Source organism: Brugia malayi (assembly GCF_000002995.4).
Source record: "Brugia malayi strain FR3 genome assembly, contig: Bm_v4_Chr1_scaffold_001, whole genome shotgun sequence".
In the NCBI taxonomy this organism is placed as follows: Eukaryota; Metazoa; Nematoda; class Chromadorea; order Rhabditida; family Onchocercidae; genus Brugia; species Brugia malayi.
In genome coordinates, this window is record NW_025062475.1 from 4,043,800 (window position 1) to 4,068,759 (window position 24,960).

Sequence of the window (24,960 nt, forward strand, 5' to 3'; positions counted from 1 at the left end):
TAATTATTTTCAGCGTTAAAATTTTTATTATAACTATTTTTTTTTTCTTGAATAAAACTTCCAAATAATTAAATTAAATATGAATGAGAAATATATACTAAACTGAGTGTTTCTACAGTAATTTAGGTGATTCAAAATAAATTTGTAATTCTAACCCATTTAGAATTTTAATAAAATTTCTGCACTTTTTTTTTCTTATAATTCTTGGTAGATCTTTCAATAACTCAGAATGGATTTAAAGTATACAACGAAATTTATGATTCGATCACTAAAATTAATCATTATGGGTATTTTTCGCATTTTTTTTTTGACCAAAATTTTATTAAAGGAATCAAAAGTGCATAAAGCGCAAAAATCCTGGTGATTTTTGATCTTATCTCATTTCATTATACTTATTTATCATTCTTATTAAATTTTTAATAAATTTAAACTTTCTGATATATGAATTTTAAAAAATATATGCATGTCAACTGCGCTTGAAGATTTCGCCTATTTCAAATTTGTACTTTGATAAATTCATAATTTTTTGTTAAATAATTTATATTTCAGCATGTCATTACAGATATGATGAAAAATACCTCACTATTATCAATTCAAATTTTTCTTTTATATATTTTACTTCTACTTGGATACCCAACGAAAATACCAATTAGTATTTTATTTTTTCTTTTTTTAAATCATTTATGAAATTATATTTTTCTATAAAAATTCTAGCAGAAAGTTTCTAATGAAAATACTTTCATATTAAAGAGATGAAAAAATTTTTTTGAATAATGATTAGAAAGTATTATTTATAAAAAAAATTAGCGAAATTACAATGATTAGATTGTAATTAGTAAAGAGCAAAGAATATTAATTATTCAACTAATCAAAAATTAAACATTAAAAAAAATTTTTGTTTAATTTTCCAGAGACATACATTCAACCGGATGAAGAAAATAAAGCTATTATGCGGACAATACAAGAAGGTGAAATGATACATAATAATGATCAAAACAATCCGTTGAAATTTTCATTTTCCAATCGTCAATTACATATTGAGGAAATCGATACATGGAATTTAATAAATACTGGTAAATTATTATAATTAAAATTTCAATAATTTCTCTCTCTTTTTTTTTTAACTAAATAAACTAAAATAATATATTTATATAATTATACAAAAAAAAAGACTTAGATAATTATGTTATATGTACAGTTAAATTAGAACTTTTAATAAAAAAATAAAAATAAATTTAAAAATACTTAGATAATAATTATGTTATATGCACAGAACTAAAATTGAATTGATAAAATTTTTATCAATTCAATGTTACTTTCTCATTTAATAAACTGAAAAAAAATTTAATTAATTAATTAAATTTATTTTACAGTATGCAGTGATTTAAAAGTTGGTTCGATGGCAATAATGTGCGGTAATATGGGTAAACCGTATGAGGCGTTCTTGGCAATCACTGAAAATATGGAAATGCCACTGATAAACTGGGATTTGTCACCAATACTTCCAGCTGAAGAACCTCGCAGTTTGTTAGTTATTATTTGTTTAAGCTATTAATTTTGATAATTTAATTCAATTATTCGAATATTTCAATCCTTTTCATTTTTTCTTTAGATTGTAAATTATTTAATTATTATTATTCATATAGTGTACTTCTTCCTAATTTAATTACAATATGATAATATTAATTATAATTAATAAAGATTGAAAATAAATCGCTTTTTTTTCATCATTAGCTTAGCAAATGTTCTACAAATTGAAATGTGACAATAGTATTCTCACAATTTGCTACTTCAATATAACAAATTTGATTTTAACAAAAGAAAAGAATTCTATAGATGCAGTAGTGAATGATTAGACAAATTAAAATGACATAAAAAATTTTAGTAGAATTGAAAAATCATACCTAAATATATTAAATTTTAATGTATCAAATAAATTGTAAATTGCATTTATTCAAATTCCCGTCAATATTATTTCATTATTTTTTTTTTTAATTTCGTTAATATTTATTTCATTTCAACTAATAATAATGATGATAAAGGGATAACAATCTTATGTGTGAATTTAATTTAACTGAGATAACTGTAAATTGTCAAAAAAAGTGCAAAATAAAAAATAAAAACAAAATTGAAATTTGATAAAATTTGTTAAACATAAATTCAAAATATGATATTAACGCATTTTCGTTTTCAATTATATTCGCTTTTCTTTATGATATATGATTCTCTCATATCATTTAAAATATAAAAAACAAATTTAATAAAATAAAATCATTTTTAAAAATACATAAAAATTTTTCTTTTTGTTGTTTAAAAAAATCCATTGCATCAAAATTTAAGAAATGAAAATTTTTTTCATCGAAGATTTTTTTGAGTTTCATTCCAAAATAATTTAGTAATTCATACAATGGTAAAAATTCAATCAAAATATTAAAATGAAATTCTAAAATAAGCTTTTAAATTTTTAAATAAAAAATAAAATAAAATGAAATTTTGTTTTAAAATTCTAGCTTTCAAGTGAGTATTCGTCCGCCAACAGCAGAATTGATAGCTGATTTAATCTTATATAAGCAATGGCCAACATTTATCTTTCTTCATGATGGCAAAAATTGTATTTTTTTTTTTTCATTTTTATTATAATTTTATTATTATTAATAATATGCTTAATATTATAAAAAAAATTTATTACTTGAATTTAAAACTATGGCAACGCTTTGATTTTATTTTGATTTTTAAGTACAAAAAAGGAGAATTCAAAAGCAAAAAAGGGAAATTATAATTAAATTAATTGTTTAAATTGAGCAAAAAATTCACAAAATTTTTAACACATTCTTTATTTTTCCATTAATTAGCAATATATATTTAAACAAATTTAAAATTAATTAAAAAATTTCATACGAATTTTTAATTTTTTTTATTTTTTTAGCAGTAATCAATTTACAATGGATTTATTATTATTTGCATCGTAAAAGTAATACTTCAATATCAGCAGAAATGATTCGAATGCCACAAAATGAAAATGATTTTATGAGATTCTTCCGAAAATTAAATGCAAATCGATTTGTAAACAATTCAATCAAGTAGTTTTTTTCTTTATTTTTTTATTAAATTTTTTTTTCTTTTAAATGAAATATATAAAAGATTTTTTTATTCAATTTTAATCATTTAATAATATATATTTTATGCACAAAAAGATGTAAAAAATTTATAATTTTGAAATAAACTTCAATTGTTTGTAACGTTCAGAAAAATAAAAAATAAAATCTGATTTTATGTTTGATAAAGCAATATTTTTCATAATTTTAAAATTACAAAATATATTCGAAATATGATTTTTTTTTCTAATAATTAAGTTAAAATAAATTTTCTTCACTTTTCTCTTTTTTTCTCAAACTAACTTTTTCCAATGATTTAGAAGTGAAACTGATAAATGATTCAATTATTAAATAAGATGCTAAATTATTATTTATGTTATCATGAACAATTACTTCTTTATTGCTTTTATTTTTTACTAAGCAAATAACATTACCTTATTTTATTTGTTCACTAACAATAATTATTATCAATTTGTTATAATGTCATGCAAACATTAATTTTATTTGAGGTATATCGTAATTGATGCTGATTCATCACATCGACAAAGACAATTTCTAGCTGCTATACGATCCACTCAGTTTAGCCAATTGGAATATCATTATATTGTTGGAAATTATGTACGAATTCATTTCCATTCATTCCTATTCATTTCCATTCATTTCCATCCATTTCCATCCATTTCCATTCATTTCCATTCATTTCCATTCATTTCCATCCATTTCCATCCATCTCCATCCATCTCCATTCATTTCCATTCATTTCCATTCATTTCCATCCATTTCCAACCATTTCCATTCATTTCCATTCATTTCCATCCATTTCCATTCATTTCCATTCATTTCCATTCATTTCCATCCATTTCCATTCATTTCCATCCATTTCCATTCATTTCCATTCATTTCCATTCATTTCCATCCATTTCCATCCATTTCCATTCATTTCCATTCATTTCCATTCATTTCCATCCATTTCCATCCATCTCCATCCATCTCCATTCATTTCCATTCATTTCCATTCATTTCCATTCATTTCCATCCATTTCCATCCATTTCCATTCATTTCCATCCATTTCCATTCATTTCCATCCATTTCCATCCATTTCCATTCATTTCCATTCATTTCCATTCATTTCCATCCATTTCCATTCATTTCCATTCATTTCCATTCATTTCCATCCATTTCCATTCATTTCCATCCATTTCCATTCATTTCCATCCATTTCCATCCATTTCCATTCATTTCCATTCATTTCCATTCATTTCCATCCATTTCCATCCATTTCCATCCATTTCCATCCATTTCCATTCATTTCCATTCATTTCCATTCATTTCCATCCATTTCCATCCATCTCCATCCATCTCCATTCATTTCCATTCATTTCCATTCATTTCCATCCATTTCCAACCATTTCCATTCATTTCCATTCATTTCCATCCATTTCCATTCATTTCTATTCATTTCCATCCATTTCCATTCATTTCCATCCATTTCCATTCATTTCCATTCATTTCCATCCATTTCCAACCATTTCCATTCATTTCCATTCATTTCCATCCATTTCCATTCATTTCCATTCATTTCCATTCATTTCCATCCATTTCCATTCATTTCCATTCATTTCCATTCATTTCCATCCATTTCCATCCATTTCCATCCATTTCCATTCATTTCCATTCATTTCCATTCATTTCCATCCATTTCCATCCATTTCCATCCATTTCCATCCATTTCCATTCATTTCCATTCATTTCCATCCATTTCCATCCATTTCCATTCGTCTCTTCTCTTCATATTCGATTATTGCATGCTATTTGAAACTGATATGAACTCATCATGAATTAATAATTAAAATGAAAAAAACTTGTAATAAAATTTATTGCAGGATTTTTCGGATTACGACGTGGAAATGTTCCAAAATGGAAACATTAACATTTCCGGTTTTCAAATAATAAATCGAGAAGCAAAAGAATATAGCAAACTGAAAAATGCTATATTTAAAGCAGAAAAAGTTGACATAGACAATGAGGTAATCATATCAACAAATACTTTTATCATAGTTTAAATGATAAACAATTTTTGTTTACAGATTAAACCTGTATTTGTGCATGACGCAATGCTCGTTTTACGAGCTCTTTTTGCAACCGTTTTACGACGTAACGATTCTTTATTCCGCCATAACTTCCGGCATGGCCAGTTGTACAATCGTGAATATCCTGGACTATACTGTCATCCAAGTATGGATGTCGACAATCCCCATCGTCCATTTACAACTTTCGAGCATGGACAAATACTAGCAAGAGCTTTACGTGGAGTAAGCGTCGTCAATCTTTAATTAATAAATGTCACATAGCCGTAAAATTGGCTGAAAAACTACTCTATATTTCAAAAAAAAAAAAAAAGAAAAATTGAAAATTGCAGTTAAAATTAGATTCAAATGATGGTACCTTATCCGGACGCATTGAATTTGATCGTTTTGGGATGCGTAAGAATTATGACGTTACCGTGATTGATTTAGTATCCAGTATTAAATCTGCTTTTAACCGGAAAGAGGTAAAAGAAGAAAATCTCTGCTTAAAATGAATTTTGCAATTTATTTGTTTATTTGTATTTATTGATTAATAATGTTTATTTCTACTCACTTGTTAATTTTATTGATTAATATTATATTAAATTGTTAAGATAATGGTTTGGAAACAAGGCCTTGGATTTTTTGCAAATCAAACGATTGCTGAGCACACTCGAAAGACTTTGGATGCAACAGGACAGAAAAAAACCCTTAAAGTGGTCACTATTGTGGTCAGTTTATTCATATTAACAAACATTCTTAAATTACTTTCATATTTCAGTTAACTCAGTTAGGCTAAGTACTACTACTACTACTAATACTAATAATAATAATATAAAGAATTAAAAATTTTTAATTGTGGTCAGTTTATTCATACTATTAAGCTTAAATTACTTCCACATTTCAGTAAACTCAGTTAGGTTTAAGTAACTAATAATAATAATAATATGAAAAGTTGAAATTTTTTTCTTTTGAATTTATTTATGTGTTTATCTTCCTTTTTTGTTATTTATTAATGTATACATTTTTAATGCATAATCATTTATGCTGATGTTTTAGCATCAAATTTTGTTATCAATTCTTAATTTATCAGTGAATAAAATATTATCAGTAAACACTTTATCAATGAATAAATATGATAATTTGCAGACAGCACCTTTTGTAATGATTAAAAGAGGTTGTGAGGGAAATACGAACAAAAGTAGTTGTGATGGTAACGATCGCTATGAAGGATTTTGCATTGATTTACTTAAACTTCTCAGTGACAAGTTTCCATTTCATCATTTTTCATTGAATTTTTTCTTTAGATATTTTTCAAAAATATTTTCTACAAATATAATTTTTTTTTTTTGTTGTAGCTATTTTTATAATTATTTGTTTTTTATATTAAATTGAAATTTTGCAAATTTTTTGTTTCTTTTAGAATCGAAGATTTTAAAAAGTATGAAATAATCTTAGCTAAAGGCAATAAATACGGAATTAAACAGCCTGATGGTTCATGGGATGGCCTAATTGGCTCATTACTTAGTGGTGAAGCAGATGTTTGTGTAGCATCACTTACTATAAATCAAGTATCAAATATAGCTTTATCACTATTAATCTTTTTTTTCTTACAGTTCATAAATTTAACCAACAAAATATTTATTTGAAATTAGCACAATTATTATTATAAACTATAATTGTAGATGATAGTATAAGTTTAAATTACTGGAATTATAGAATTTTGACTAATTTTTAGGATCGTGAACGAGTTGTTGATTTTTCGAAACCATTTATGACAACTGGAATTAGTATAATGATTAAGAAACCGGATAAACAAGAATTTTCCGTATTCTCATTCATGCAACCATTAAGTACCGAAATTTGGATGTATATCATTTTTGCATATGTTGGGGTTTGTTTAACACTTCAAAATTTTTCTTTCAAATTAAAAATTTCAAAAAAAAAAAAAAAAAAAAATTCAATTTTTGTACTATGTGTCGCGGATTTTAATATCGCGATCTAAAAATATGAGTTGCAAATTGTAGTAAAGATATCTACGTAATTTCCGCAAATAATGCTTATACTTCGGACTCTTTGTTTCCAAATTTATGCTTCTACATATTGAAACAATTTACATCGTTCTTTGTTAGCAATCCTTACAATCATGAGGATATCTACATTGTTCTTTGTTAGCTATCATAATCATGCGGTTATCTAATAAGCTCTTTATTAGCAACTGGTGCCCATGCAAGCACCTCCTCTCCTTTGTTTCGATCATTGTCTAACATCAATGTAGATTTATAACCATACTATTGTCAATTAGATCAGTTTTTAAATCATCCAATCGTCCGAATCATTTTATTCAATTGTTGCCCAAATATTTAGCTGGCATCCAACACATCTCCCTGACATCAAACTTCTCCCCCGAATAACAATTTAACCAAATCATAAAGGTTTGTTTCCAAAAACATTTTTTTTGCTTCCACTACAATTTTGGTGCCACGAGCCGGGACATGTCCGACAGTATAAGAAAAGGAAGCGAATTATCGAAGTCGAGAACTCTAGAACTTCTTAAAGAAGCAAGTGAACTCGATCTGACCTCCCCGTCTCAAACACTATCACGAGGGGAACTTCAGCATCAATACGAAATTAAATTGCGAATCGTCAAGGAGAAGATCGCACATCTCGAATATTATGCTGGGTTACTCGAAACAGCTAATCAAAATTGGCTGGATAATATTCAGAGCTTGACAATAGCAACGAGGAGAAAGGAAGAGGAGACGAAATACGCCAATATGGTTGACGATCCACAAGGTATTTTAAGTTTAATCACTAGAACAAGAGAAACTATTATTACCCTTAAAATACATACTGATGAATATTGCTCGGTACTACAACATTTAAAACAAGAAGAGGTCAAAGAATCATTTCCAAAGAATAGTATGATTCACACAAATCAAGCAGAAATAAAACTTCCTCAATTACCACTAATAACGTTTAGTGGGGATCCAAAATTGTGGAGGCAATTTTGGTGTAGTTTCAAGGCAGCAGTCCATGAGCAAAGCATCCCAGATATTCAAAAGTTAAACTATCTGATATCATGTCTTAAAGGAGATGCTTTGTTATCTGTAAGAGGTTATGATATAGCGCCAGAAAACTACGATGTTATAATAGGTTTACTAAAAGAGAAATATGGTAAACCTTTCCTTATAAAGAAATCACTCTACAACGAGTTGAATACCATCAAAAAAAATGACCGAGAGTGGAAAGCAACCATAGAAGCCATGGAGAGAACATTTCGACAACTGGAAGCTATAGGTGAAAATTTAGAGCATTCAAGCATCGAAATTACAATTGAAAATAAACTACCAGCGTGGATAATTGATAAATTATACCAATTGAAAGAGGATTCGACGAGTTGGTCAGTTAAGGATATCCGGCAGTACCTGACAAAACTAGTTCTAAGAAATGAAGAAGTTGCTAGAAGTCAAGCAGACACAAGGGAGAAGAAAACAAACAAAAATAATGTTAGAGGCGAAACGTCAGCTTTCGCCACAATCAACCAAACAAAGGGAGATAATACAATCAAATCAAAAAAGGTTCCAGGAAAAATTCCTATAAATGGGAAAAGGAAACCATGCGTATTTTGCAATAAGGACCACTGGAACAATGAATGTAACATCTATCCCACTCTCAAACTCCGGATGGAACGTTTGAGAGAAATCACTGCATGTTTCAAATGTTTACGAAAAGGACATGCAACAAGTGATTGTAAAAAAGGGAAACCTTTGTGTTTCCATTGTAAAAGTCCACACAATACAGCACTGTGTCCCAACAACTACAAGGAACTCACGCAAGCAGTGGATTCCAACAAAGAAAGATTGGGTTCAGTCACAATCGCTAACTCCATTACCGAAAAAGGAAATCAATGGAAAAAGCGAACCTTACTGTTATGTAAGGAAATAAATGTAACCAATCCAAATCGCCCAAAAATCCAACAAAAGGCTTTAATTCTATTCGATATTGGTTCTCAATTATCGTTCATATCAAAGGATTTGGCTTATCGATTGAATCTACAAGAAACTAACGAGATGGAAATAAAAATTGCTTCATTTGGTGATAAGACGCCAAAAACGTGTATCACTACTAAAACTGAAATCGGAGTAAAAATTGGAAATAAAGAAATAATCCGATTAGATGTAATAACAGTTAACCACTTGACGAATGAATTGCAAGTAGTTAATCTAAACAAAAAGGAATTGTTGATGATAGACAAACGAAATCAGTTTAGTAATTTCAAAAACAAATGGAAACAACCGGACATACTCATAGGTGCGGATCACTTCTTCAAGTTTATCCAGTTTGACCAAGCAGAGAACTTAAAATCAGGATTTTCATTGATCCATACAAAGGTTGGACCTATAATAGCTGGAAGTGGGTATATAAATGAAATACACGACAGTATTTCAGAAACCACATCAGTAAGTCCGATTTCTCAAGTCAATGCCGTCAATATTCCAGACTTAGATCACTTTTGGAAACTGGAATTAATGGGTATACAAGACAAAATAAACTCTGACAATGATGAAAAAGCATTGCAGCAATTTAAACAAACTATCACTAGGGACAAGGGAAGATATCAAGTTTGTTGGCCTTGGAAAGATTCAAAGAACAAACTAAGCGATAATTTCGGACTTTGCCTTGGAAGATTAAAGTCGTTAATTAGGAGGCTTCAAATGAAACCTCAATTACTAAGTCGATACAATCAAACTATTGAAGAACAACTCAATTCCAATATAATTGAGAAAGTGTCATCGGAAATGAATGAAGTTGGTATTATTCATTATCTGCCTCATCACGAAGTAATAACACCAAATAAAACCACGACAAATCTGAGGATAGTTTATGATGCATCAGCTCATTGTAAAGGAATGAAAAGTTTAAATGATGTTTTATATCGGGGACCAATAACACTCCCTGATTTGGTTGGAGTTTTGCTACGTTTCCGTACAATGAAAAATGTAATAATAGCAGACGTAGAAAAGGCGTTCTTGCAAATAGAATTGCATCCAACAGATAGAAACTGCACTCGATTTCTTTGGTTGAAAGACATTCGAAGTCCAGTTAACGAAGAAAACGTAAGTTGTTACCGTTTCCAACGAGTTCCATTTGGAATTGTATCATCTCCATTTTTATTGTCCGCTACACTCAATTATCATTTGGAAACTTGTAAAAGCAAAATCGCACTCGAGTTAAGGAAAAATCTCTATGTCGATAACATTATAATACCAACCAAAGGAACCAACGAAGCTCTTTCCAATTATAAGGAAATTAAAATTATATTCAATGAAGCATCAATGAATGTACGGGAATTTCTCTCTAACGACCAAGAAGTCAATGAAAAACTTCCGGTACAAGATCGAGCAGAGGTAAGTTCAATTAAAAAAATTCTAGGTCTCAATTGGTACCACAAACAAGATATCATTCAAGTAACGTTAAAACCATGGTTTGGTAAGAAATTAACTAAAAGAATTATATTGCAATTCGTAGCCTCACAATATGACCCACTAGGATTCATAGTTCCTATACTGATAAGATTCAAATTGTTTCTCCAAACTTTGTGGAAAAAGAACCTTTCATGGGATCAAACTATAAGTGAGGAAGATGAAACCACGTGGAAATTACTCACGAACGAATGGCCAAAGAAACTAAAGGATCTACCAAGATTCACAACAAATTGTTCCAAGCAAGTACAATTTCATGTTTTTACTGACGCATCAACTGCTGCATACTCAGCAGCTTTATACATTCGAACTCAAGAAAGAGAAGTATTCTTAGTGTTTGCTAAATCCCGAATTGCGCCAATTAAAGGAATGTCAATACCTCGATTAGAATTACTGGCAATACTCATCGGAGTGAGAATGGTACAATTCGTATTAAAACAAAAAGAGCTTGAGGACGTGATAACAATTTTATGGTCCGATTCTCAATGTGCGCTTCATTGGGTTCACAATAGTTCCCGTTTACTACCAACGTTCATACAAAATAGGGTAGAAGAAATACGAAAGGCGAAAATCCATTTTAGATATATCCCAAGTGAACAAAACCCAGCTGATATAGCTACAAAAGGAATCTCTCCGAATAAACTAAAAGGATATGATCTTTGGTGGAAAGGACCAAAGTGGTTAACAGAAAACGAATCAAAATGGCCACAGTGGAAATACAATTACAATGAGGATTACCAGGATGAAGAAATTGTGGCCCACATCACAGAACCAATTATCATAAACAAACATTTCGGAATCTTAGATGCTAGTCGTTTTAGCAAATGGTCAAGATTAATAAGAACAACTGGTTGGGTTCTGAAATTCATAAGATTAACAATGAAAAGGGAAATTCCTTGGCTAAAGATGGCAACGAAAGAAAAGAATATATTGACAACACAGGATTACGAGTTGTCAGAAATTGTGCTATTCAAACAAGCACAGTCAGAAGGAGTTACCAAAGATGAAATAATCAAATGGAATTTGTTCTATGATAACGAACTATGGAGATACAAAAGCCGCGTAGTTAACTCTGAAATGAAAGAGAGTAACTTACACCCAATATATCTCCCGAGACACAACACCATAACTGAACTCTTTATTCAGCAACGACATGAACAACTGTATCATGCTGGAATTGCTCATACACTCTCAAATCTGAGATCGACGATATGGATCCCAAAAGGTAGAACGGAAGTCAAACGAATCTTGAATAAGTGCATGAAGTGCAGACGCTGGACAACTAAACCATTCAAATTACCAACTATGGCTGATCTTCCAGCATCTCGGACCACAAGATCAAGACCCTTTGCGCGAGTAGGACTAGACTATTTAGGTCCTGTGAATATCAGGAGTGATAATGGGCTAACAAAAAGATGGGTAGCACTATTCACATGTTTCACAACAAGAGCTGTACATCTAGAAGTAGTAGAAACTCTTTCAGCCGAAAGCTTTTTACATGTTTTCAGAAGATTTACAGCAAGACGAGGCTTTCCAGAATTAATCTTAAGCGACAACGCTGGTCAATTCCAGTTAATTTTTAAAATCATTGTGAAACAACAATTAAATGAATTCCTAGCGGAAAGGAAAATGATCTGGAAAAATATAATACCAAAGGCGCCTTGGAACGGAGGAGTATATGAGCGACTTATTGGGTTAACAAAAAGGGCAATGAAAAGAGCCATCGGCAGAAAGTTATTATGGGAACGGGAATTGATTACGCTAGTAGCGGAAGTGGAAAGTATTTTGAATACTCGACCACTAACTTACGTAAATTTTGATGATTGTATCATATTGCGTCCAATTGACTTTATACTACCGAATGCGCATCTAATCATGCCTGCTAAAAACAAGAATGAAATGGATGATTTTATCCCTCATAAATTGGATTCGAGAGAAAAACTCATTCAATACTGGTCAAATACACTAAAGGCCCTCGATGCCTTCTGGGAAATATGGAAAGAGGAATATTTAAATACTCTTAAAGAAAGAGCACAAAGGGAACACTCTTCTCCGAGAGATGTAGTAAAAAGAACTCCCCACGAGGGAGAGATTGTGTTACTAAATGAACCAGAAATTCCCCGTGGCATGTGGAAACTAGCCAGAATAAGAGAAATCAAAACAGGAAAGGATGGAGAAGTGAGAAGTGTCTCGATAGAATTACCGAAAGGAAAAATACTCAACAGACCGGTGAATATGTTATACCCACTGGAAGTCAAAGGTGAGGAAATTGACCCTCAACCAACAATGTTTAACAAATCAGTGCAAAATGTCAATGAACAAGAACCAATTGCTCTACGAACTAGAAGCGCTATAAGGCGAAGCAATCAACCAAAGCTGTCCAACGAACTAAAGCATTTAGCTCCTTCGGTCGGGAGTGTCGCGGATTTTAATATCGCGATCTAAAAATATGAGTTGCAAATTGTAGTAAAGATATCTACGTAATTTCCGCAAATAATGCTTATACTTCGGACTCTTTGTTTCCAAATTTATGCTTCTACATATTGAAACAATTTACATCGTTCTTTGTTAGCAATCCTTACAATCATGAGGATATCTACATTGTTCTTTGTTAGCTATCATAATCATGCGGTTATCTAATAAGCTCTTTATTAGCAACTGGTGCCCATGCAAGCACCTCCTCTCCTTTGTTTGGATCATTGTCTAACATCAATGTAGATTTATAACCATACTATTGTCAATTAGATCTGTTTTTAAATCATCCAATCCTCCGAATCAGTTTACTCAATTGTTGCCCAAATATTTAGCTGGCATCCAACACATCTCCCTGACATCAAACTTCTCCCCCGAATAACAATTTAACCAAATCATAAAGGTTTGTTTCCAAAAACATTTTTTTGCTTCCACTACACTATGATTAAAATTGGCAATAACATATATATTAAATTATTTTATACAATTATTAAATTTTTAGGTTTCTGTTGTGATATTTTTGGTTTCACGATTTTCACCATACGAATGGCGTATTGAAGAGATGTCGGGTGGCGGTGGTTTTACAATTTCAAATGATTTTTCAGTTTACAATTGTTTATGGTATACACTTGCTGCATTTATGCAGCAAGGTACCGATATTGTACCTAGGTAAATATTATAATTGTCATGAAGTAATAAGTCTAATTATTAATAAATTTACAAATTTTACTAAGTTAATTACAATTTATAATTAAAATATTAATTTAAAATAATAAAATGTAATAATTAGCGAAAATTAATAAAATTTATATTTAAATTAGATCAATAAGTGGTCGTCTTGCAAGCAGTGTATGGTGGTTTTTCACAATGATTATCGTTTCATCCTATACCGCTAATTTAGCAGCATTTTTAACATTGGAAAAAATGCAAGCACCAATTGAATCAGTGGAAGATTTAGCTAAACAAACAAAAATTAAATATGGAATACAACAAGGTGGTTCAACAGCGCAATTTTTTAAGGTAATTTTAAATTTAAATAATACGATTAAACATTCTTTTTTTTTCATTTATTGTTATTATAATTTTTGCATTTTAGTATAGCTCAGTGCAAATTTATCAACGAATGTGGCGCTATATGGAATCACAGGTAAATGAATTTAAAATAATCCTGATATCACAGGTAAATGAATTTGAAATAGTCCTAATATTACAGGTAAATGAATTCGAAATAGTTCTAATATCACAGGTAAATGAATTTGAAATAGTCTTATATAAGTATAGAAATTATCTATAACAAACATACAAAATATTTTTTAATTAATTAATCAAATAGAAAAAAAGTATTGCAATGGATTAAAATAGAATAATTATTAACCAAATTTTTCAATTATTTATAATTTATGGTTAAGTTTTTTTTTTTTTTTTTTAAAAAAATGCTCTTTTTTTCTTTATGTTACCTCAGTGGTTTTTCTTTTTCAAGGTACCAACGGTATTCACTTCAACCTATGCGGAAGGTATTGAAAGAGTTCGAAGTCATAAAGGACGATATGCATTTTTGTTGGAAGCTACCGCAAATGAATATGCAAATACAAGGAAACCTTGTGATACGATGAAAGTTGGTAAGTTAATTTATGCTTTTCTCATCCTACCAATGTTTACATTTTCAGAAATGAGAAGAAATAAAATTTTGAATCAGTCCTTTCATACAATTAAATTATCAGTAAATCATTCCTAATATTATCATTTATCTTTGTCAAATTTTATAATTCTTTCAGGATCAAACTTAAATTCAGTTGGTTATGGAGTTGCAACACCATTTGGTTCTCCATATAAGTAAATAATATTAATAAATTATACATAATATTTCCTATCATATTGAAATATTGGCTTCATACTATTATCATTTACTTATATTAGCTAATGGAACTAAGCTAATAATAAATAAGCTCAACTTTTCTGAGCTTATTTATTAGTTAAATTATAGATGGCATAATAACTTAACTTCTTTTTCTATTTATCCTTTTATCTTCTCTTACCATTTGTCATAAATTTCCATCTTTAAATTATAGATTGTAGTCTTTGCATAATTACATAATTACAGCATAATGAATTGTGTTATACTTTAAAAAAAATTTTTTTTTTTTTTTTTTGAAAAATTTTAGAGATCATATTAATTTGGCAATTCTTGCATTACAAGAGCGTGGCGAATTGAAAAAACTTGAGAATAAATGGTGGTATGATCGAGGTGAATGTGATCAAGGCATCGCGGTCATTTCTTTTGATCGATCGATCGATCAATTATTACTCTTGCCTTTTCAAATAATCAAAATATAAAAAAATTTTTGTAAAATATCTCTAAATTAATTTATAATTTATGATACTTTAAAATATTATTGATTTTTTTAGGAAGGTCATAATGCAAGTTTAAATTTGAGTAAAGTGGCAGGAATATTTTATATCTTAATGGGTGGTATGATTGCATCAATGTTAGCAGCACTTGGTGAATTTCTTTATCGTTCTCGAATTGAAGCACGTAAAGGCAATGTTACTTCATTACTGGGAAGTTTAACGGTAAGTATTATGGTAAAAATAATTTAAATTAATGAAATTACTTGAAAATACTTTCCATTACTTACAATGAAAAATCAATTTTTTTTTTAAAAAATTTTATCAGAAAAAAGTTGTATTTTTTCCTTTTTTTTTCTAGCAAAATCTTCGAACTTCGTTTTTTGCACAACCAAAAAAAGTTCTTCCGGATGAAGAAACATTTAGAAAAGGAACACCAGTCTTTGAAGTTTTTAAAAAGCAAGATGTTAGTTATTTTTCCATATAGTAATAATTATTATTTTTATTAATTTTAATTAAATAATTAATAATAATGCATTTCTCTCCAGAATTTTTAATAGCCAATGCTAGCTTATAACTCTTATGCTTAAATGAAAAAATTGATAAATAATTAATTTTTATCAAATAACTGGAAAATACTTTTAGAATGTATTCTGTATAATTTCTGCGCATACCGATAATAAGCAGTTAAAAGATTTAAAAAAATATATATTTCTCATTTGTTGATTTAAAAGATTTTAAAAAATTATATATTTCAAACATTTTGATAAAAAAATAAAATTATTTACAGGAAGCATCGAAATCAACTGATTCGAAATCGAGTAAATTAACTGATGAATTAATTACTGCTCAACCATTCATTAAACGTTACAATACTGCCGTTTGAATGATATTTTTTTAAAATTTTGATTCATTGTACATATATAAATGTATATTTTATCTTATTTAACAAACAATTTACAATAAGCATAGAAATGATAAAAATGATAATTTTGATAATATTTCTTTTAGCTAAATTTAATTTTGCTAAATTGCAAAGTTAATCATTTATATCGTAATACTTTTGTACTGTTTCATTATTCATTTAATTTAAAAATTTCTTAATTTTAAGCTAAATTATGGAAATTTATCAAAAAATTTTAGCAATATAATTTATTTGCAAGAAATTTTGTGCATATATTTTCTCATTCCCTTTCTTTCCCTTTTTTTTTTTAAACAATTAATTAGAAATAGTTGCTGTTGTTGAGGAAAAAGAAAAAAAAAATATAATTAAATAAATTTTTGTCGCATTCTTTTACACATTATTTTTATTTATTTATTTTTTTTATTTTTTTTTTTTTTTGATTTTACAGTCAAAAAATTGTTTGAAATTGGGAAATGTTTGCCGTTCCACTTGTCTATACTTTTCCATTTGATGACATTTTCTCGTTCTTCAATTCTTTCAACTTTTATTTTACAGTAGCAAAAATAGTTTCTACTATTTACGCTTTTCTTTTTCACTTCTAATATTACATAATTTTCAAATGGTTGCAAAGAAAATTCTAAAAATTCATCGTTTCAAAATAATAATTTCTAATTAACACTAATTGTAATTCATAAAATAGAATTTACAAATGATTTAACAATTGAAACAATTATATGCATGACAATTTGCTTCAGAATCTTATCAAAATGAAAATGGAAAAAAAAGAAATCAAAATATTAATTTTTATAAAAAAAAAAAGATATTTTTAGCAATGATATGAAAAGAAAACAATAAAATAAACAATTTAGAATTAATTAAATTTACATAAATTATGGAAAAAATGGCATTTATGTAAATTTATCAAAATGGTTTTTTTGTTTTTTCAAAATATATGATTAAATATTCTTTTAAATAATCAATGAAAATACTATTTATGCTTTACTTTATCGATTAACTGAATAAAACATGATCATTTTTCTCTTAAATTCCTAAATATATTGGATGGTTTTTTCTTTTATTTTATATGATATCAGAATTTTTAATGTGATCTAAATTAAATACTTAATCTCAATTACTTTTATCTTTCTCATTTTATAATAACTACTGATTAATTCAATTAATAAAATTCCTGACTTCCTCATTTTTTAACAGTTTTCTAAAGCTTATATATAGCTAACATCAACATTGTTCCTTTGTGATATTTTAAAATTTTTCGATTCATTTCGTTTTATCTAATTTTTTTTTTTGCAAATTTACTGAAGAAAGAAAAAAGATTTAATATATTTAGTGGAGAAATTCATTTACTGTATCATTGGCGGTAATGGTTTTAGCTATATGAACTATACAGACCATTGCGCTCCTAGAAAATGTCGCAGCTATTCGTTCACAATTTTCCTTATTTTTTCGTTTTCCTCTTCTTTTGTCCTTTTGAAGTTGAAAAATGACAGAATAACTGGTTCAGTGTAAAAAAAGAAAAATTAGAGAAAGAAGGAAAGAAAGAGTGAAAAAAATACAATAAGCAAAAATGTCACAGCAAGTAAACATGTGACAAACATGTCCTCAAATGTATATGACATTACTGTTTAATGTATTTCTACCATTCCAACTACTTTAAATGCATTTAAAAATAAAAAAAAAGAAAAGAAAAAATGTGAAGTAGAGATTGATGACAAATTGGAAAGAAAAAAAGAAAAAAGAAAAAATTGTCCTATTGCTATTATCAGTTTGAGAATTAACAAAATTTTTAGAGAAAAAGAGAAATAAGAAGAAAAGAGTTTTTCCTTTTTTTTTTTTTTTGAAAATTTAATAAATTATTATTAGCGTACGAACTAAATTCTTTTCATTAATTCTTGTAGAAACTTGCTTTCAAATTTGTTTAGTTCGTTTCATTTTGCGTATCAGAACGAAAAGAAAGGAAGAAGAGAGAGGGAGAAAGGAAGAGAAAGAAAGGAAGGAAGAGAAAGGGAGGAGGCGGTGATGTTATTATAACTGGGCGGAAATATAAGCGTTTCATTTTCCATCCAAAGTAATGTCATCAAATAATTTAGTTGAAAATGGTAACCATTGGTTGTGTGTGGGATTTTTCATTTATTTCTTATTTTTAATTTGCAATTATTTCCTCTTTTTTCTTTTTTTATTAATCAAGAAATTTAAATAAAAGAAAAATATTTAATTAAACACACAACCTTATAATATTCAAAAAAAAAGAAAGTGAAATTTCAAAAGTTTATTTTAACTTAACAGATATTAAATTTGATAGGAAAAAAGTTAATAATAATCAAAGATGGAAAAAATTTTTAATGAAACAAAGGATAATATAAAGTGTGTTATAGCTTCTTTGAAATTTTCAATACAATTTGAAATTAAAAATGTCAATTTCAATTAACAAAAAAAAAAAAAAAAAGAAAGAAAACGTTCTTCGATAATAATTGTTTAACAACAATTTCTTTTTAGATTTCGAAAATTTTCTATTTGATTTAATAGTGAATACAAATTGAGGTTAAAAATTTTTATTGGAATTTTTTTTTTTGTTGAATATAATTAAATTTACATAAATTGAATTTTCATATCAAAAGTTATTTGTAAATTTCTAAATTTTCACATTTAATTTAATAATGTATGCATATTAAATTTAAAAATTTTTTATTGGAGTTTTTTTTTTTTTGCGTAATTTAATTTAATACAATAAACTTAAATTGAATTTTTATATTCGAGGTTATTTATAGATTTGTAAATTTTTTATCATCGCAATGAATACATATTAAAGTTAAACATTTTGTTCTTTTCGGTATACAGGTTAATTGAAGGAATTCAGGTAGCAAAATGAGTGTGAAGGTATTCGTGGGTCTTGCTACAGCATGCAGTGTCTTTGTCATCATCATGTCTCTCGTTGCTGTTTGCATTATTTACAATGACATCAATACCTTATATGATGATGTTATGGATGAAATGGGCGAATTTAAGGTTAATTATATTTAATAAAAAACAACAATTTTAAATTAATAATATTTAATAAATATCAGTTTAAGCTTAAAATATTTAATAAATATCAGTTTAAGATTAAAATATTTAATAAATATCAGTTTAAGATTAAAATATTTAATAAATATCAGTTTAAGATTAAAATATTTAATAAATTTTAATTTATGATCAATAATATTTAATAAATATCAATTTAAGACTAATAATATTTTTTAAAATGTCAACCTTTTCTGTCATCGATCCTTTTCTGAGTCAAATTTTTGAAACATTTATTCAATACTGTTTCATATAGCTCTCTTAGAATTATTTTGGAAGATTATCTTTTTTAAATAAAAGATATCAAAAATTGCTCAGCTCATTGTTATTTAAAAGAAAGTAAATTTCAAAAAAAAAAAAAAAGATAAAGATTTTTTTAAAGAATATTTTAGACATATTTTTGATCAGTTTTTTTTTTTTTAATTTTTGAAATAAAACAATTTTTAAATTAAAAATCTTCAAATTATTGAAATAAATTTGCCAACTATTATTCTTTTATTTCGTTTTTCTCTCGTTTTTTATTGTTCTATGAAGCAGTGTTGTGCTATAAATTCTTATAAATTACTTAAGATAACAAAAAAAAATTCAGCTAATTGACAAATAGGATCAAATCGATATTTTAATTGATCAATTAAATTTTGATTTGATTGAATTTAATGAATTTATTTCTTTTTTTAGGTCTTTTTCTTTTTAGGTCATAGTGTATTTAATTACTTTTCTATTTATTTTTCATTTGCATTGTTGTAATTAATTTAATTTCAAATGTTTGACATTTGCGTTTTTAGACTGTCGCAGATGACACATGGCAAAGGATATTATTGCTGCATATGCATCCATCCGGTAGCACTGATACAACACCAACCTTTTCAAGCCTTTTTGCAAGATTCAAACGACAATTTCAATTTCCTGAACGATGTAGTAAGTTTCGAATGGATATTTACAGTTTTGTTTCTTTAAACGGAAAAAAAAAAAACTTCAAAAATGATTGAAATTTGAATTAGGACCATGCATATTGCAGATTGTGGGCCTAGTGCAGAAGGATGCCCAAGAGGGCCACCAGGACCACGAGGAGAAATAGGTGAAAAAGGGACAGATGGATATGCAGGTGGAGATGGGCCACCAGGTCCACCGGCTATCGTACCGATAACAACACCTGAACCACGTGAATGCATTAATTGCCCACCGGGACCACCGGGACGAGAAGGACCACAAGGAGAAATGGGTGAAGCTGGGCCACCTGGAAAATCAGGTATTGATGGAAGGCCAGGAGCAAGAGGTAGACCAGGTCAGCAGGGATCACAAGGTCAACCTGGTGAGCCAGGACATGATGGAACACCTGGACGACCAGGACCACCAGGCAGAGATGGTAAGCGCGGAATTGGGCCACAAGGACCAAAGGGACCAACTGGATCACGAGGACCACCAGGACCACCAGGCCAAGATGGACAAAGAGGTGCTGACGGTGAGCCAGGTGAACAAGGGCCAGAAGGAAGAAGTGGTAATGATGGCAGACGTGGTGGAGATGGTAGACCGGGACCGGTAAGTTGCTAATTTTGTCAAATTAAAAAAACTGATATTCCTTGTCTAACTTTTTTTTTTAAAAAAATAACTAATAAAATTAAAATTCCATAAAAAAATTATATATAATTCGGTTTATGCAATTTGCTATATTTTCTTAAAATATAAATTTGATTTCATTTCAAAGTTTTTGAAGTAAAAAAAAAGTATATTTATCGATATTTTAGCCTGGAACTCAAGGTCTACCAGGCCCAGATGCTCATTATTGTCCATGTCCAGCACGTAGTTCTGTCTTTTTGACAATGGCCAAGAAAGCGAAACATAAGTCAGCCTAATTCTTCCACTATATGCTATTATTATCATCACCATCATGAGCTCATCATCATCATCAACATCAACACTTTCAACAAATCATCATCATCATCAATAACATCAAACATCATAGATCAATTCCACATCACGCTCAATGTATTATAGCACATTACTGGGTATTTAACCCTTCTTTTTTTTTGTTTATTTTGTTTACATGTAAACAACCACGTCACCGTCACTGAATAGCAGCATCAATTATTTCACGTGAAGATACAAAGCATTAGAGCGAACGTCAAGAATAAACGATTTAAAATTGCTCATCAATTCATCGTCTATACATCAACTGAAATCATTTTAGTTTAAATCGAAATGAATCAATAATCGATTTCATCTCTGAGTAAATCTCATATACTGATTAATTAATTCTGAAATACAAATTATATCAAATATCAAAAAGACAATGATCAAAATAATTTTGTTCATCACAAGAATTTAATTAATATACTTTATACAATTGATTATTATATAAATTATAATTTTCGTTTGATTCAGACCAAATCTCAAAAAGAAAAAAACGAAGGAATTTAATTATTCATTGATAAAATTCAAATGTAATCCTTGTTGGATTTCCCCTTAAGAGCAAATTCTTAGAATTTTCGTCATTGATATGAAAAGTTATTACTTAATTATGTTTAAATATTAATATATGTGTGTTGAAGTTTTTAGAATGTATTTTAAAGTAAGCGAAAAAATCTAATTTATCTTTATGAGAAATTTAGAGGTAAAAAAAATAAGCCAAATAAAGAAGGAAGTGATAATTTTGTTGATTAGATAAATTTGTATAATTGTACCAACTTATAATATTGCTGTTCAATTTCAATTTCATTTTGTATTTTCTTAAAATAATTTAGAAAACTTAAATCTCTAAAGATTTCAAAATCTAAAACTCAAACATTTCGATTAATTCTATTAGATACTAAATAATTTTTTCATAGCATTCCTAATAAATTAACTCATAAAATTTTTTTCCTTTGAGGATTAAGAAAAAAAAGCGATTTAATTTTTCTAGATGGAAATTTAGAAAAAGTTAAAATAAAATTCTGATTAGAAAAGAAAAGTTTAAATCCAAAATGGAAAGATTTCTAGAATAAAAGTAATAATAATTTCCTAACATGGTGGGTGATTTTTTTTTTATTAGTGATCAGAAAATTTAATTAATTTAATTGGGATCAAAAGAATTAATCAAAGTATTATCACAAAAATATTTGCTAATAAATATAACAAGAAAATATTGAATTTTCTAATAAATAAAACAAAGAATTGGAAAGTTTAAATCACTTTTCTAATAATTTTATTAATTTATTGTTCAGATCTGAATAATTCAGCAATTTCTTTAAAATTCATAACTTTTGTTTCAAAAAAAAAAATAAAAGTGACATTTTAAAGGATACAATTTCTGAAGAATTCTTCTTGCGGGATTGTATTACTGATCCGGATTGAAACATCCGTTCAAATGTGCTATAAGTAGAAATTCTATTTTTACTCTAACTGCAATTTCTGGATAACTTTTTTTCTTGTCTAAAATTTTATTAATTCTGATTAAATTAACATTTTTGAACAAATGATAAAGCAAAAAATATTACTAAATTTTTTTACTGGTAATTAAATTTAATTTAAATATGGCAAAAATAATATTAATTAAGACATTTTATCATATCAAATTTTAATTTTAATTTCATATAAAATTTTAATTTTAATATTGCAACAAACTAGTGAAATATATAAATAACTGCTGTACAGCTATATGGAATGTCATCTAACTAAAATGAAAATTTCAATTACACTAAAATTAAAATTTGACTATAAAATTTCACTCATTTTTCTACTAATTATATTCGTTTCGTATAAATGTCATTTATTCAATGCAAAATAATATATTTAAATTTCTAGCGCTTTTTATTTCTGAAAATGCTAACGCGAAGTTTATTAGCTTGCATACTATCTTAATTTAAAGATTAAGCTTAAAACTTTATAAAATTTTAAAAAGTGTTAAAAAATACAAAAAAGAATGCTAAATTAAATTTTAGATTAAAAAAAGTAATATAAAAGTAATTTTGTTGTTTTGGATGATACAATATGATTTGATTTTCCATAAAATAAAAATAATTTAAATAAATTCACTGAAATGCTATGGCTATCTTGAATCTTAATAATAATGCCAAAAATTAATTAATTTTAATTAAAAAAACTGTTTAATAAGTTTCAGAATTGAGAAACATAAATTTTTTCGACTTTCTCTTTGATTTTTTTTTTTAAAAAAAAACATATTTAATAGATTTAAAATATAATTTTGAAATGAAATAAGATAAAAATTGAAGGATTCAACAATTGAAACTTATTTTCTAAAATTAAGATCCACCTATCATCACCTCCAACACAAATTGAAAGATTTAAAATTGAAACTTATTTTCTAAAATTAAAATCCACCTATCATCACCTCCAACACAAATTGAAAGATTTAAAATTGAAACTTATTTTCTAAAATTAAAATCCACCTATCATCACCTCCAACATCTGAAATGTAAACAGAGGTAAACAAAAAAAAAAAAAGATTTCCAAAAATTAAATGAGTTTAAATCAATTTTATTCAATCCGTTTTGAAAATTTTGAGTATAACTTGGTAAGATGATTTTAAAAAGTGACAAATGAATAAATATGAAAATAACAAGACAGTACTGATCAAGAAATTGTCAACTTTTTTTGATTGTAATTATAGCAAACATTGAGAATACAAAAATTTCACTGTAATATAATCTATTTCTATGCAAAATATCGGAGTATACTTTATTTAAATTTTATTAATTATGCAAATTAAGCGTAAGGTTCGATAATTTATTAGATGAAAAAATGATCGTTGATTGCTTTACTTAATTTAAATTTCAGTTTTTGGTTTCAAATTTGATTATTGATAATAATTACATTCCAATATTTTAAAAAGCATTGCTAATTATGCTAACATTAATAGTTATTAGTATGTAATTTATTTCGTTATATGACTAATTTTTCAGTTTATGCGTAATAGTTCATTAATTAGTTTTGAGTTAATTTCAATTAAATGAAAATTTTAATTTTTTATTAATGGAAAAGAAAAAAAGAATTGTAATTAAATGAATGTAAAAGTAAGAATTCAAAGAAAGTATATTTCAATAAGTTGAAATGATTAAAAAGTATTAAAAATGTATCCATGTGTATGTGATCATTTTAAAAAGATTGAAATCAGCTTTTCAATATAATTTACTTAAAACTTAAGAGAGAGAGGGAGAGGGAGAGGGAAAGAGGTAGAGAAGGAGAGATAGAGAGAGGAAAGAAGAAAGTTAAGAGTGAGGATGAGTCGAAATCGAAGATGAAATTATTTCTAATCAAGCTAATATCATTGTCCATTTTGTCATCTCGTCAATGGTTTCAAATTATTGTCACCAAATGTCGCACTGTCAACAAAATGTCCACCTTACTAATTAACAGTTATACTTCTCTCCTCCTCACATTATCATACTAGTTATCTTTTAAATTGCATATGCATAAATTGATTGACATATGATAGTAAGTGATAATTTTTTTTTTCTGTTCTTGAAATAAATTTGAAAAAAAGAAAAATTAAATTCAAAAAAATTTTTGCAAAAAG

At 27.5% G+C, this 24,960-nt stretch overlaps 2 protein-coding genes across 2 annotated transcripts; both read left to right on the forward strand.

Moving 5' to 3' along the window:
* Positions 1-564: 564 nt before the first annotated feature.
* Bma-glr-1 (Uncharacterized protein) lies at positions 565-16,352 on the forward strand (the record flags this gene model as incomplete). Its single annotated transcript, XM_043076488.1, has 22 exons — positions 565-652; positions 912-1,073; positions 1,374-1,527; positions 2,511-2,611; positions 2,927-3,080; positions 3,605-3,713; positions 4,980-5,123; positions 5,184-5,408; positions 5,516-5,647; positions 5,777-5,893; positions 6,312-6,430; positions 6,586-6,733; positions 6,901-7,056; positions 13,623-13,789; positions 13,942-14,140; positions 14,217-14,267; positions 14,601-14,739; positions 14,896-14,953; positions 15,283-15,388; positions 15,527-15,691; positions 15,828-15,932; positions 16,257-16,352. The coding sequence occupies 22 exons, from the start codon at positions 565-567 to the stop codon at positions 16,350-16,352; spliced, it is 2,895 nt and encodes a 964-aa protein (XP_042932422.1).
* Positions 16,353-19,253: 2,901 nt separating this feature from the next.
* Bm2854 (Nematode cuticle collagen N-terminal domain containing protein) lies at positions 19,254-21,301 on the forward strand (the record flags this gene model as incomplete). Its single annotated transcript, XM_001894919.2, has 4 exons — positions 19,254-19,394; positions 20,234-20,366; positions 20,467-20,987; positions 21,194-21,301. The coding sequence occupies 4 exons, from the start codon at positions 19,254-19,256 to the stop codon at positions 21,299-21,301; spliced, it is 903 nt and encodes a 300-aa protein (XP_001894954.1).
* Between the last annotated feature and the right edge of the window lie 3,659 nt (positions 21,302-24,960).